This window comes from Leishmania panamensis, assembly GCF_000755165.1.
Source record: "Leishmania panamensis strain MHOM/PA/94/PSC-1 chromosome 34 sequence".
Lineage (NCBI taxonomy): Eukaryota > Euglenozoa > Kinetoplastea > Trypanosomatida > Trypanosomatidae > Leishmania > Leishmania panamensis.
Window position 1 is genome coordinate 1,270,601 of NC_025881.1, and position 15,206 is coordinate 1,285,806.

General features: G+C 52.9%; 6 protein-coding genes across 6 annotated transcripts, besides 1 other annotated feature; all 6 read right to left on the reverse strand.

Moving 5' to 3' along the window:
* Positions 1-1,170: 1,170 nt before the first annotated feature.
* LPMP_343280 (replication factor A protein 3, putative) lies at positions 1,171-1,524 on the reverse strand (the record flags this gene model as incomplete). The annotated part of the gene is made up of 1 exon (XM_010704452.1): positions 1,171-1,524. The coding sequence occupies one exon, from the start codon at positions 1,522-1,524 to the stop codon at positions 1,171-1,173; it is 354 nt and encodes a 117-aa protein (XP_010702754.1).
* Positions 1,525-2,280: 756 nt separating this feature from the next.
* Positions 2,281-2,845: a repeat region.
* A 45-nt stretch (positions 2,846-2,890) lies between these two features.
* On the reverse strand, positions 2,891-5,407 carry LPMP_343290 (DNA-repair protein, putative; the record flags this gene model as incomplete). Its single annotated transcript, XM_010704453.1, has 1 exon — positions 2,891-5,407. One exon carries the CDS (start codon positions 5,405-5,407, stop codon positions 2,891-2,893), a length of 2,517 nt encoding a protein of 838 aa, XP_010702755.1.
* A 929-nt stretch (positions 5,408-6,336) lies between these two features.
* LPMP_343300 (heme peroxidase, putative) lies at positions 6,337-7,446 on the reverse strand (the record flags this gene model as incomplete). The annotated part of the gene is made up of 1 exon (XM_010704454.1): positions 6,337-7,446. One exon carries the CDS (start codon positions 7,444-7,446, stop codon positions 6,337-6,339), a length of 1,110 nt encoding a protein of 369 aa, XP_010702756.1.
* An 867-nt stretch (positions 7,447-8,313) lies between these two features.
* LPMP_343310 (acyl transferase-like protein, putative) lies at positions 8,314-9,912 on the reverse strand (the record flags this gene model as incomplete). The annotated part of the gene is made up of 1 exon (XM_010704455.1): positions 8,314-9,912. The coding sequence occupies one exon, from the start codon at positions 9,910-9,912 to the stop codon at positions 8,314-8,316; it is 1,599 nt and encodes a 532-aa protein (XP_010702757.1).
* Positions 9,913-10,047: 135 nt separating this feature from the next.
* LPMP_343320 (membrane transporter, putative) lies at positions 10,048-11,409 on the reverse strand (the record flags this gene model as incomplete). Its single annotated transcript, XM_010704456.1, has 1 exon — positions 10,048-11,409. The coding sequence occupies one exon, from the start codon at positions 11,407-11,409 to the stop codon at positions 10,048-10,050; it is 1,362 nt and encodes a 453-aa protein (XP_010702758.1).
* Positions 11,410-14,259: 2,850 nt separating this feature from the next.
* LPMP_343330 (Qa-SNARE protein, putative) lies at positions 14,260-15,206 on the reverse strand (the record flags this gene model as incomplete). Its single annotated transcript, XM_010704457.1, has 1 exon — positions 14,260-15,206. A coding segment is annotated over one exon (947 nt), but the record flags the coding sequence as incomplete, so codon positions are not given.

Genomic DNA, 15,206 nt, shown 5'->3' on the forward strand with positions numbered 1-15,206 from the left:
CTGTGTGTACTCGCTGTGCGCAGTCATTACCACACACGTGACATAATGTCAGCGCGCCCACCCGCCAAATGCACAAACAGGCACACGTGGACATGAAGTATGAAAGGAGAAAGACAGTAGGACAGAACGCGGAATGAGGGGCTCACGTGACCAAACAACAAGGTGCACACGCCAAACTCAAGCAAGGCACGAGCTCATGGCTGGGTATTCGAATCACACAAACGAAAAGAACAAGGGGTGGGGGGTAGATGTGTTACGGCCAAGGCAGAAACACAAAAACCCTTTCCTTTCCATGCTTCTGTAGCCGCAATGTGTGTATGTAAGCGAGCAAAAGTGCATGGCTGATAGTATCGCTTGTGTTCCTAGAAGACGAGGAGGGCATCGATGCGAGAACAGCAAGAATATGTATCCAGTTGAGCGTGAGAAATTGCAGTAGCGCGCTGCGCTTCATGCACATACTTTTTCCTTTGTTTTCTTCGGCCTTGGTCTGATTCTTTAGCCTGTATGGACTGATAAGAAAAGAACAGGCACAAGTGACTTCTGACATACACACACACACACACACACACACACACACATTCATGCAGGAAAGGAGAATAAGACCCTCCGATCTTTATCACCGAACAGCATCGAACACACGGGAGGGGGAGCTCGAGCGAGCCGTGGCGCGCATGCGCGCACACATATGAAAATAGAAAGGAACGGGAAGAAGGGAGGAAAGAAAAACACGCGCGCTTGCATGCTTGACTAGTCATCTGCTCTTCTGGATAGATGCAGTTCGTCTTCGATGTCACACATCGTGAGATGAGGCTGTACCGACAGAGAGAGAAACACAGACTCTCCTCAATTGAAGCGGTCCACCGGTTGGTGGTGTTCTGTTTTTGCTAGTTTATGGCTATCATCTATGATGCAGGACAGAGAAGAGCAGAGAGACAAAATAGCAGCGCGCTTTGCCCTCTGTCTGTGAGTGATGCAGCTGAAAGAAAGTAACGATACGCCTTGGTGTGGCGCCTCTGAGTGAGTGAGTGTGTGGGTGGGTGGGTGTGGGTGTCAGCGAAGCACCTCGTCATCATCTCCTCTTCCTAGCGTGACGTGCACCCGTCACTAACGCTGCGCAATCACACCGTTCGCTGGGGCTATCTCGCCGCTACTTCTTTCAGGTAAAGGTGCTTAAAAAAGCTGTGGCACCTTAGTCGTCAGGCTCACGAGTCGGCGGTACACCTCAAAGTCGAATTCGTCATCAAGCATAGCATGCTGAAAGTACGTCAGCTCCCCCGTGGAGGGATCAACGTAGCAGATAAACTCGCAGACGCGGCTCACCTCCACTGCCTCCGGCACACCAACCACCTTTACCGACATGCCCGTCGCGCCACACTTGAACTCACCCGGACCTGTCAATTCAAAAATGATGGAGACATATTCCCCGCGGTGACTCTGATAGGTTTGCGCCGTCACGCGTGGCGACACTCCCTGGAACACAGGGAGCTTGTTGCTTGGGGCAGCTTGAATGTGCTGGGCATACATCGAGGATGTGTTCGTTCCTTCGGTTTTCTTCTGTTGAGGGGTACGAGGCAAGTGTAACGTAGAGCTACGTGATGAAATGAGTGAGTTAGAATAGAAAGGGGAGGTTTGAGATATGTATGGGTGGGCGGAAGAGTGAGTGCGCGTATGGGGGTGTAAGAGCTTGCTCATCAAAAAATGTCGGTCATGTACAAAACACCGAAGGAAAAAGAATAGTGGGGCACGCACGTGCGCTGATGTGTGGTTGTTGCAACAGGAACACAGAGGAAGAGGCACAGATGGGAGAATACGTGCAGAAGGTGACAATGGTGAAATAGTAATCAACTGCACAAGGCAGAAATGAGGCGATCTGCACGGAATCAATAAGGTGGACATGAGTGGCTCAGCTAATGCAAGACGACTCAGCCATGGTTACGCTCATCTTCTCGAATACCTTGAGCATTCGCAAAAGTATTAAGGTGTTCTCTGCGACGGTGACAATAGCACCGGCGCTCCACTGTTTGATCAGTTTGTGGACTTAGTGAAAGCCGGCACCGTCCCTTATCCGGATTGGTTTTCGCCACGCTCGGCGACTACAATCGTTTTCTTCGCTACACAATTCGTATAAAGGGATATTGTGTGTCAGCAGCGAAAAAAAAAAAGAGAGGCTCCAAGAGCACACCAGCTGGCACAGCGAGCAGAGAAGAGGAAAAGGAAACGCGACTAAAATGTAGGAACTTCAAAGACGCACTAATAGCGACAGATCGGTATATTTTTTGGTTCTTCTTAGACATGCTCATTGTGCCATACAACGTGAGTTGAATGCCCTCCTATCCCCGGCCTGCAACAGGGCCCATCGCGTGGTGCGAAGCAGCCGTACACACGCGGTACAGGAATGCGGAGAACGAGCCAGCAGGACACGGCCTCAGCCGCAAGCCCCACCCGCCTCCCGTTTCCCAGGTCGCCTCACAGCCGCTCCCATCACGCCGCTCGTCACCTGGTGCATCCCTCGGGGAGGGGGGGCTCCTCACACCAATGGGCAGCGAGGCCCGGGTGGGTCACGCTCGAGTCAGGTGAACACCCCTGCCCATCGTATGAATGGTACAGGAGTGTTCAATGCCGCAGGTCGCTCCGACGTAACGCCGTGCAGGACCTGACCACTGGCATCAACAGCGACGCATCGCCCTGACCCTCCCTCCTCTGTGTCGTGGGCGCTTGACACTCAGCCACCACCAGCAGCGGCTCGGCCTTGGCAGGGAGAGGAGGGCTACCTGGCTTCCCCACACAGAGTGGGAGTGCTGGATCATGAGGTACCACGCACCGAGCTGTGCCTCTGTCATCGGGGAATGGCACACGTGGCGAAAAACAAAGAAACGTGAAACAACCCTAATCACTGTGTCGGCATCGCTCCAGCGCTGAGTCCCTTGGCATACTGATTCTGCAAGCGTTTTAGCGAAAGTAGACGCTGTGCAAGCAGTAGCCACCAGTGGAACACACGCTGTCGCCGTTTCAACGTCTCCTGTTCTTGCACCAGCTGCACCCACTCCTCATAGGCGCGAAGGAGTGCAATGCTATCAGTTTCCTTGACAACAATGCCGTTGATGACGGTCTCCCAATGCGCGCGACGGTGCTCATCGGTGCGGCGGCGCTCAAACCCAACCACAGCGAGGCCAAAGTCTAGCTTCATACGGCGTGCCACGCGAGATATCTGAGGCTGAGTCATGTGTACGATCCCCGGCGGCGGGGTTTTGTCGAGCAAGATGTACCACGACGTTCGACCGTGACGCGGAATGCTTGGAGGGTCGCCTGCAGTGAGCGGTAGTGGCTCAAATGGCTGTGTTTGCCAACGACAGTAAAATGCCGACGGTGCTGCAAATGGGCGAGAGGCGGGAGGCGCCACAACCTTGTAAGCAGGCTGATCCTCAGTGAGCAGGCTGCGCCCCTCATGCAACCACCCGTCGCGAGACCGCAGACTCACGATAGCGGAACGCTTGTAGACCATGTGGCCCTTCACACTTCCCACCGTCGTGCTTGCATCCTTCGGCCACACCCCTTCATGCCGGGCAAGATCGGAGTCTATCACGTAGAGTGGGTGGTGGTGAAGTGCGTTCAGAGTGGTGGGCACAGCCTCCGAGTACATAAGGGAGTGTAGCTGCCGGCTCTCCCGCTGCTGCTGCCGCTGCGCCAACGCGCTTGTGTGTGGCGCGGCCACGTTGAAAGTGGCACGTAGCACCTCTGACAGCTCGCGGGTGTCATCCCAGGAGAGTTTGTCGTGCCACAAGAATCGGTGTTGCTGACAGGTACCGAGGCGACGACCGTAGGTATATGCGGTGCTGTACTTGGAAATGTACCGCGGTGTTGCGTCCACCGCCACGTGACCAGACACCGACAGCGTGTACGATGCACCCCAGAGTGTGGAACAGCCTTGGCACGGATTAATAGAAAGGAAGCTCTCGCGCTCTGCGGACCACACCTCCACCCAGTAGCATGAAGTGGGCAGCTTTTTTGACTTTAGCTCCTCACTTTCTTTGATGTCTTGTTCCATCACTGCTGAGGATCGCGGTCGCTTCAACCCCTTGCCCGCTGAAGCAGCCCCGCTGGAGCCGGTGCGATCAGATGCCTTGCGCTTCTCGCGGTCCTGAAAAATGGAAAGAGCTCGCAGCGGCCGTCGAGCACCTTCTTCGCTCTCATCGTCCGCGGCGTCGCCCCTGCCCTCAATTGCGTCTTTGTCCCCATTGGTAATGCCACCGGCACGTGCTGCCGTCCGAGCCTTCTCCAGCGGCGTCTTGGCTAGCTTTGCCACCACAAGCCGGCAGCTCAGGCCCGCCACACGCGCCAATGCCAGAAAAAGAAGAGAGAAGTAAAGGGGATGGGGCAACTCGACTGGCTCATCCGCGGAGACACGGTAATGACACTCTGCCATCTTCGTGAATAGAAACCGTGGTTTCACAGGAAGCGACCAGTCTGAAAAGTCCTGCTCCACAGATGATGGAGCAACACCGCACGCAACGGCACCGGCAGACGCTTCACGCCCACTCGACGAAGCTGGAGGCGCCGGCTTCAACTTGAAGTAGTTGTTGATGGTTTCGATGAGTATTCTCACGGCTGCCGAGGTTTTATTCTGCACAACGTCTTTCGCGCACGTCACCCACGCTGGGGCGAGTGAGGGCTTGCGATACGACGGCTTTGTAGACTCCGCCGTCAGAACTTTTGCGGCGGCTACTGCTTTGACAAAAACGTAAGCGCCTTTAACCTTTGCGGATGAATCTTCGCAGCGCGAGCGTTTCGGGGCCTCTTCGCGTGGCACATGGAGCCGGAAAAGCCGTTTAACGAAGCCAGGATGACATGATTCACACCAGAGCAGGCGGGCTCGAATGAATACGGCTAGCAGTACGAAAAGCGACTCGCACACGCGCTGAATACGCTCTGAGCGACGCTTTGCGGCAAGCAAATCCCTCTGCTCCATCATTGATTGATACGTTGGGTCGCGTTGCCGCCATGTATGGGAGGCGCATGACTGCCCCACAAGCGGCAGTTGCGCCCATTCCATCAAGAGCCGACCACTCGCACCCTCCCCCTCGTCCACGTTGACAAGCTCCGCCTTCACCTTGCTCGATGTTTTAGTGATTGTCTCACTTTGTGTGGTAGCTGTCACTTCTGTCTTCACAACTGAAACTGCGTAAGTTGGCTCGTCCTTCACCACCTCACTTTCGTCGTCGTCCGCCAGGTTCTTGGCTAAGCTGATTTTTTCACCTTCCTCCTGCTTCTTGGCAGGCAAAAAGGTGACTGGCAGCACCACTTCATCCCACTCGTCCACATTGGCGGCCAAGTCTCTCGGATCCTCCTCCGTTACGTTACGCATTTCGGTGAGGTCAACAGGTACGTTAGCGGACGTTACCATGGCCATTTTGCGTCGTGTACCGCGGCCGCCTTCAGCCGCCGGGATGCGCTGCCGCTTCGACATGTTGCGCAGATACCCATCTACAGTAGCAGCAGCAGCCGAGGCGACCGACTTTGCAGCCCTTCGGGCATTGGAGCTCATTACTGACAGACTGTCAACGGAGTAAAAACATAGCGTGATGCACACCTAGGGGAGAAAAGTCCAGCACAGGGACAGAAACAGAGCATAAATGCGCAAAATACTCGTACGGTTCTCTTTTTTGTCTTTTTTTCTTCAAGCGGAAAAGACAACCGCAAGAAGAAACAAAAATGAAAGAAAAAAAATAGTGTCAATGGTACGATACACACGTAGCACTGTAAAGTCTCGCAAGCACACAGCTAGAAGCGAGAAACGAGAAAAGGGCGAAAGGTTCAAGGAGAGACCAATCTCCTTTTTTTTTTCGTGCGACGCTTACCTCCGCGCTGGCAAACTAACATGTGCAACTGTAGTTTCTTCACCTCCTCTTGAATAAGACTCAACAACACCTCTGATAAGCAGCCAAAAAAAAAAAAGACGCAATGGAAGAGAAGGGGGACAGAGCGCTCAAGGTAAAGAAGGCATCAATGTAAAGAGAAAACTAAGCAATCTGCGAAGAGTAAGTAACAAATAACTGATCCAGACGTAACACAGCGAGCAAGACAGACACCCTTCCTCACCTGCTGCATGTTGCAGAAATGCGTCGAATCACCTGGCGCGAGAAGGCGTGCCAGAACTCTTCCTGCACACCTTGTTTTCAGCAGTGCAAACCAAGGGCCGACATGACACTAGCACGTTTGTCCCTTTGACATGTGCAGGTGGTTATCCATCACAACGAGAATACCGATGTGAACAAAGTTGACGCGCAGTCATGCCTGAGAAGCAAAGATGTTTTTTTAGTTCAGCGACCATGAATCTGCTCACTTCCACATTGTGAGCTTATTCAGATTGTGACCCCTACCTTGAAGGTCTAGAATGACCTCCGATACGGCAGCGTAGAACTCAAGCTCGTTGTCCCCAAACTGATACAGCCAGCCTTTCGTAAGACCGTCGTCCAAAAGCATAACATCTATACCGCGCATTGAAACATGTTCACACGGGTCGACAGATACGGCCACACACTCAGTTTCGTAATCGGGATCGTCGGTGATCTGCGGCTCTCGATTACCACCCTCCATACTGTTACTCCACTTGGCGCCAGTTGCGCCACGAATGAACTGGGCCTCTCCGCTGCGATCACAGCGATTATCACCGAGCGAGCTGCTGCTGCCTCCATGCGCTGTTGAGTTACGCTTGTCTGTCGCACTAATACCATCCCGTCCTCTCTCAACAGCCTCCACCCTGCGTCGCTGCAATTCGCACGATTTCTCAGAATAGGGATCGAGTAAGATTACCTGACGCGCGCGCTCCTTCGCATTACACCTATACTCGCCACTCTTTCCCTTCTGAAAAAATCGTGGATGACGCCACTTGTAATCCAGTAGAAGATCAAAGTACTCTGAGCCAAAGACATATGGGTCCATGGTAGTTTTCTGAATCGTTCCAGGAAGGTGATACTCGTCACCACTGGGCCCAATTACTTTCGGGTGCCACCTCATCTTCGGCTTCACCTCCTCACGGGTATGAAAGTTGGCAGCGTCGTGGAACCCAATACAACGACTGCAACCTATCAAGGCAACGACTTGCTCCACAGAAAACCCCTGACGAGATAAAACACGCTTCATGTTCAGGACATCTCGGTTGTCCTCGTGAATCAAAGAACGCGGAAATGCAAGGAGCACGTCACGTGTCATAAACTCAGGTGGGTCATCACGACCACGTAGTGGTACTACATTGGGTCCACCAAGGCGAGCCATTGCCTTTGCCGTGAACATCGCCCACAAATCGGGAAATGTGTACATCGGCTGGTCCTTGTTAAGTTTCCAAATGAAATCGACAATCTCCTCAGCCTCTTCCCGATAATTCTCAGGTGCTACAATAGGACATCCGAATGGTGTTTGTGTGCCACTTAGCGCATGATGTAGCAGCATTCGCACCGCAACAACAGCTAAATCAGGCCTTGAAAACAGCTTCTGATCGATCACCTCGCGAATGAGTAGGTCATTTCCTGATGGAAACCAGCGTTGATACCATCGGTTCATAGTATAAAAGCCTGCGCTCGTTACACTTATGAAAGCGAGAAGCCCCGTAAAAATAGCAGCTGTTTCCCACCACGGGCGCTGTCGTGCAAGACGGTGAAGGTCATTTTCCTTGTACCCCCACCAAAGCAGTGTGCGTGAAGTAAGCGAAAAGAGGCCACAGGTCCGTCGCTTGACATGGTTGACCCGGAACATATGTTTTTCGAGCTCTGATGCAAGCCGCTCCGATAACAAAACAAAATAAAAAATGGGGTTCGTTACGATAAATATGGTGTCGATGTTGTTTTTTCCACAGTAAAGCCCGGTCGCAAGCAGATGCAAAGAATAGAAGAACAATAGAAACGGTAGACAGAGAGAATGAGAAAGCTCATTGACAGCAAGAAGAGCGGCGTTTGAAGGCCCCATAAAGAAACAGCTCTCTGAGAAAAATCATCAGCCGCTGCCGTGTTTTTGTACTTCTTTTCTATTTATCTCCCATTGGCCGCATGCACTTCCGTGCGCGACTCAAGAATCAGGCAACACAAAAAGGTTGCATTAGCAGAATCATTACCAGAAAGCTCGGAAAAGCTTTTTGTACGTGCTTTCATTGAGCCGTGAAGTTAGTCAAACAAAAAAAAACGCGAGATGGGCTTGGATTTCAAAAATGCATATATCTGTATATTGAATTGTGAACGAAAAGCATCTCAGCATATGAGATAAACCCATGAAGTTGAAGATGCATAGCTGCTCGGGAAAGAAAAAGGACTTAATGAGCAGAAACTAGAAGAGTGGAGCTTCAGCTGGAAATGAGGAGACCCGGGGAGAAATACTGCGGTTCCGGTCATTGTCATCAACAAATACAGCACGCCTAAACATTTCCGAAATGCTTCTCTGTGGTGAAACTTCTTGTATGTGTGAACATCCTTGCGCAACCACAACCTCCTCCATTGCTGTTATCCACTGTACAGGGTGAGCAAGCTGAGCTGCCAACACTGCAGCAGTCATCTCCCGCACACTTCCCTCCGCGACGCCATTGTTAAATGTATCGATGACAAGAGTGCTCTCGAATCGACCTTTGTGGCGGATCTCGCCGATATTTGCCTTTCCCATGTATTCAAGCGCGCTCAGCTGAAAAGCGCTGTTAAATGGGTCAAATACTCTTCCTGTCAAATTGGTAATCCATAAAGGGTTAACACGGCGCGACTCATCAAGAATACTATTGTTGGAAATCGAGAACAGCTCACGGAGAGTCCCCTCGTCTGGCAGGGCCGTGCGAACGACAGGAAGAAATTCGTCCATGGCACGTCGAAGCTTGCTCGAATGAAATGGCACTTCCACGATAAGAGGAACAAACCATGACTTCTTCTTAAGGCCACTTCGGCCATCTTCCTCCAGCGTGAGGTGTGTGAGCTCCTCTAGCGACGGAGTAAAGCCATCATCCGCGCCCTTCATGAACCGACGAAATGTTGATCTCGAGCCGTACTTTTGCGCTGACGATGTTGCAAAATCCCCATCGCAGAGAATGTTCGGATCCTTTGCAATGCCGTCTCTGTTATCGACACAGACGGATGCGAGAGCATCCCTTACAAGCGCTTCAACATCCTCAGCGTTGGCACAGTTTGCACGGAATTGCGGGTCCAAGCACTTGCCCAGGACAGCTAGCCCAACAAGGTCGCCAGCTACGACGTACTGCTGATGCCTGACGTTGTTGTTCACCACCTCTACGAATGAGGATGTATGCGCAAGAGATTGCGCAACCTTCTCAAGAAGTGTGAAAAAAAAAGTATCTACCACTTCTCTGTTGTCGCTGAGTTTTGCTCGCCAAGGGCTACAGGCAAAAAGCCTTCGATTTTCGCGTGAGGTGCCATCACACGCCTTCTCCATGAGCAAACCGCGCTTGAAGGTTAAATCAACAGCGGTCTCAGGGGTAAAGACACCAAGAGCTGTAAGCGCGGTGAATTCGCCTAGGCTGTGACCAGCGATACAGGAAAGTTGTTTGTTGTATACCTGTGGGTTTCTATGCTTCAAATTTTCGTACGCAAGAAGCTGTGCAGCAAGAACACACGGTTGTGTCAGGTACGTAAACTGCATGACGCCATCTGGGTGAGTGATCGTGTGGGTGCACGGTGAAGATTCTTTCACATTAAGCACTTCTGTGCAGAGCCGCTTGTAGACTTTATCGATAGCAAAGGCGTCACTACGCGCCACAATTTTCGTAGGATTTTCTTGGATAATATGCTGCAATGAGATGCCATAATTGCGCATCATACAATCTGTCATGCGCTCCCATACCTGCACAGCAGCAGGGTCATCCAGGAGGGAGAGGCACATACCCTTGGTGTGTGTCCCTTGACCGGAAAAGATCAAGGCGTTTCGCATTTCGTCCTTCGGCTGTTAGGGCCCGACTGCTAAGAGAAAACAAAAAAGTAAGTGCAAAAAAAGGCAGTGATAGTGTAAAAACTACGTGGGAGCGCATTGTGCTTTGAGGAAGGACGGCCAACCGCCAACGCTCCCTTACCCTGTGGGGTTCAATCTTGACCATCCGAAAGGAGGGCTACATGCAGTTCGAGCGAGCGAAAGGAGCAACCAGATTGAAAGGAACACGAGCGTGCCAATAAAACATGGTGGTATTTCAACCGCCGTGAATCTCAGCATATGCGGGGATGGGGAATAGTACACACACCGTGCCGGCATCGGATGATTCGTCGCTCGTCGTGCCTCCTTCGCTGTTTTCGAACGCCCGGCCTCTGGGATGGTGGTGGTGGGGGGCCTCGGCGCTGGGGGCAGCCCGCCCGCGGCCGCAGGATCGGCCGGCGCCCCCCTGCGCCGGGCCCGCGCCGAAATGGCGCGCCCTCGTGAGCTTTGGGGCAGGGCAGGTGGTCCCCGCGGGTGCCTCCGCGGGCAGGGAAACACGGCGCGGGGGGCGCAAGCGATCCGGCCGCCGGGGAGCCCCAGCGGGAAGGCGCGCGAGACGACCAGCAGGGACGGCAGCCAAGTGAAGGCAAAGGCCACACCGCGCATGGGCACGATGAGCAGCACTGCCCGCGTGTTTGTTAGCGTGGTGTAGCGCACCACCCGGAATGCCCAGACACTCATGGCGATTGCCATCGCCCGCCGCTCTGTGAGTGTTTGGTGCGGCCGCGCCGACATTTGGAAGAGCGGAATTTCGGTACTGGCGGCGAAGTCCATCAGCACCTCGGACCCGCCAAGCTCGCCAAGAAAGTTGTCGATGAAGCTGCACCCAGCGCCCATCATCGTCGATGAAAATAAGAACAGCATCAGCCGCTTGTTGGTCCTGAGCACCTTCAGCTCCTCTACAAAGTGCACCGGCACACGCTCAGTTCGCTCGTAGGGTTTTATCACCACCATGCTGTACGCCAAGCCGATCTGGCCGAGTAAGTGCTGCACGGTCACAGCCACCCAGCTAACAGTGTACAGGAAGACGAGTGACGCGACAAATGACCCGATGCCCAAGCCGTAGGCTGCGTAGGAGCGGGCGTAGCTCCATGCATTGGACCGCTCTTGCTTCGGAAACATCATTAGAATGCGCTGGTCAAGGAGCGGGCTCAGCGAGACGCGCGAGGCAGTCATGACAAGGAACCAGGATATGGTAGGCACGCGCCTGTCGGGGATGGTGTGCCCGAACATGGACACGGTCGCGATGACGATGCACACAAACAACATCGCCGTCTGACAGCAGAACTTGTCGGCCAGGTAGCTCAGCACAGGAAGCAGTGTCATGTTTAGTAGAGGGTTCGCCGAGATGAGGATGCCAATCTCATACGGAGAAAACTCCTTCGCTTGAAAGATGCGACTGTAGAAGGCGCAAATGCCACTGCCGAAGGAAGAACTAAAGTACCCAATGATGGCGGGCATCACGTTCACAACAACTGTAGTCGCCGCAGCAGTCGCTGGGGTGCCAGAGGTGAAGTCGCTTGGGTCGGCGGCCTCTGTGCTCCGTCCAGGGCCTGCCGACACTGCCGTTGCCGTGGTGGACACCGCCGTCTTGCTGTTGCCGCCAGCAAAGCTGATGTTGGTGGAAAAGACAGCGCTGTGGATGTCGGCTTCGACGCATGATCGGCTTGGTGAGTTGGGAGCTGAGATGAGAATGGACCCATCGGTCATGGTGGGCTCGACCATGGCGAGCGTGACAGAGGCGCAGCTACCGCAGGTGTCAACGCTGAGGCTATCACTACCGGACTCACTTCCCCCGCATCTGCCACACAACAGCGACGGCGGCGGCATCTCGTCTACACAGTCCGATGCATCAAGCACTTAGTACGAGACAGGCTGAGATCGAGGGAAAGAGAAAGCGAAGTCAACCCGCAGCAGTGGCAGTGCGCGTCTTTTTCAAAGCACTACCCCCCCCCCGCAGCGACACAGTACAACCTCACACGCCGTCACTTCAAGACGACTAGACGAAAAACAAACATAAGTGAGAATACACATACACAGTCAAGAATGAAATGGAATGGTTGTGAGGGGAAGGCGGGCCAGCGCAGTTAACGGGTGAGTGTTACGCACAAAGAATGTCTCGCAACAAAGTAGGGAGGTGAAGAGACGGAAGTACGTGATGTGCATGGCGGCCACTCCTGCTAGTCGGATGCGCTTTTCAGTATTCTTCCACATTGGGGGCGAAAACTTCTCCACGTCTTCGCTAGTCTTGTGGGTCGCACTTTTCCTTCATGCAGACTGTTCGGCGTGGCCTGACCTCGTCCCACCACTGGCGACAGGAGGAACATCGCCAGGGCTTTGAACAAACGAAATTCCGGTATCTTTCTGGGGGGGGGGGGAGCGCACCATCAAATGCTGGGCTTCTTGCGAGATGGGCCGCGACGCATTGGTGCACTCTCGCAAGTGTGCTTACAGTTAGTGGCGGGGAGTCTTTGTTGCGCAGTCCGTGTAGACAGTTCCACGCGCTCAAAAAAAAAAAAACGGGCGAGGCGACTTGTCAGCAGGCTCGCTTCCGAACCACTGGGAGCAGGGGAAGCCGCAGGGCGACACATTGACGGGTGCGCAATTCAGGGGAGAAAGAAAAACCGACAGTGTAAACGAGAAGGAAACAAAACTGAATGATGAAGCAACGGATGAGTACCGTACAGAAGGAAGGATCACTGGCGAAGAAATCATGACCACATGGAGGTGCCGCGAGCATACTGTGTACTGTTGTAGTACAAGTGTTTTGTCTCGGCGAAAAAGAAGCAACGATAAAATATCCTCGGTCTTTTCACATCTTTATCGGCAGTTCCTCTCGGCTAAAAAACAAAAAGGGGGCGGAAAAACTCGGAGCACAGAGAGTGCAGTCGCGTCCTCTTTGGCGTACCAGATAAGAGAGACGGAAAAAGAGGAAGAGCACCCCACTGCGTAGCGACACAAAAATAGATGGTTGGGGTGTGTTTTCAAACCCTTTGGGAGTCGGTGGCGGATGGAGAGCGACCGGATTCCACTACTTCCCCCGAGATTCGTGGTGCTGCGCAAAGGTGTGGATAAACAGGGGTGTCAAGGGAGAAAGTTCCAGTTCCGTTGAGTTACACCCACATGGCCTCGTACGCAATCCTAACTGGTCGGTGTCCCCTGCCATATTGCTCGCCTTCATGTGTAACTTACTCATCCCTGGCCCGCTTTGTCCGAACCTCATTCGAAACGTATGCCCAATTTTTAGCGATACGCTCTTACCTCAGAGGGTTTGTGCGTTGGGCTCACCAACACGCAAACAGTCATTCTCACGAAAGAAGAAACAAAGAAGGCGAAGCGCAGATTCGGCTGTCTACACACGCGCATGAAAGAACGAAACGGGCGTATCAGCGAAGCAACTCTTTAAGCGAGGAAAGACGACAGAGAATGTGGCATAGGTGAGGATGAGGGTGATGGCGACAAAGTATGGAGAAAGCCGCTAGCAGCAAGGAAGTAAAAGGGGCGCCGATGCTGGGAGCAAAACAGATGGAAGTGACACAGATTGACCTAAGAAGACTGAGTAGCTTCCTTGGGGAGGTGAAAGGGAGAAGCAGAGAGAACATCCCTCAGCTCACTCTTCATTTTTTTTCCGGATAGAAAGCGAACCGCGTGGCTGCGCTGCTTTACCGCACCTCAGCAGAGCTGTTAGTGTTGGTCTTCTTTCTCTTGTGCACGTTGTAGTACAGTGGAGGAGAAACGTGAGAAATTAGGCTCGGTTTCACCCAAATCTTGAAGAGTGAGTACTGTGCGATGTGCTCGAGCGCGGTTACCTGAATGCGTACGTTTCCGCTGTGAGTCACCTTGGCGAACAAAACGCCAATGCCCATTAGATTAGTCTTGAAGAGACACAGCTAGCAAGCGTTTCGAGGCGCAGAGGCATGCACCAAAGTACGATTCTTGTGGAGGCGAAGTACGTGCTCCTCCTCTCCCTTTCGCTCCAGGAATTGCGTTGTATTTTCCCCAATGTACTGTGCACGCTTGTCGAAGAGTTCCTTCGTCTCCTCATCGGTGAGAGACCGCATTCTCTAATGCCAGACAGAGGGGGGATCTTCAGCCTAGAAAGAGTGGCGGCCGAAGGGTGGAGCAACTACCGAGTTGCATTGAGGCAGACAACTTGAAGCGCAGAAGAGAGTAAGTTGTAGGTGATGCGAAGAGAACGGCGTCATTTAGGAGAAAGGAGCAGTAAAAAAGCGGAGAGTGGAAAGAATCACAGTTCAGACACCTGCTCGCCAAAACAGCGCAGACAAAAGTGTGATTGAGTTACTCCAATGATTAGGAGTGACTTACTTTGCATTGGTTTAGTATTCGATGAGGAGAACAAGTAGAGCGCAAGCAGGCGGTAGTGGCGCTTGCTGAGCAGAGGTACACAAAAGTACGGCGCGCTGCCGTCACATAAGAATGCAGTTGCCGTGATTTTCGCGAGCTTTTTTCCAGTTCGATCTGAGCCTTTGATACACTCACCAGTGCCTTGTCGACATTGTAATCGATCCTGTCCAGCATCGACCCCTGATCGACTACCATGGTGTGAAGATCCTCGAACATGCGGTGAATCTCTTGGATGCTATCGGGGATATCCTTGATCTCCTTGTTCGTTTGATCCCGTTGCATATCCTCGATCAGGAAAGCCTGTATGTCCTGCTCTGTGATGCCCATTTGGAGAAATTGCGCAACTCTCTCCTCTTGCTGGACAGTTTCGTAGGCAGCGTCGCTTCCAATCTTCGTGTATTTGTTAGATTTCTGCTCTCGACGGCGCAACAGTGCTCCAAATATTTTCTGGACGGACTGGAACTGTAGCGCAAGCTCCTTGAAGCGAGTTGTTAGCTGCGTCTGGATGCTTTTGACAATGCGTACTTCCTCTTCAGAGTATGTAGTTTTGAGCTGAGCGCCGACAACAATCGTATGCTCCAACATCTTGAGAACGGCTTGAATCTCAGCCGTCTGCTTATCAATTAAAGTATGCAGCTGGTCCTCCTCTTCTTTGCGGCGGAGCTTCGGCTCCAAGAAGAGGAAGTGCATTGAGTGGAGCTCGTCGATTTGATGGGAGAGCGCGAGTGCGTTTTCTTCGAAATCAGCGGGAAGCCTGCTCCAAAGGGGAACTATAAAAAGCCTCTCCGTTGGTGTCTGCGGTACTGTGGATTCAGAGCGGCCATACTTTGTGTGCACAGCGGTGCGCCTCTCAGCAAACTCGATGAAGCGGTCCCTGATTATTAGCCCCATCG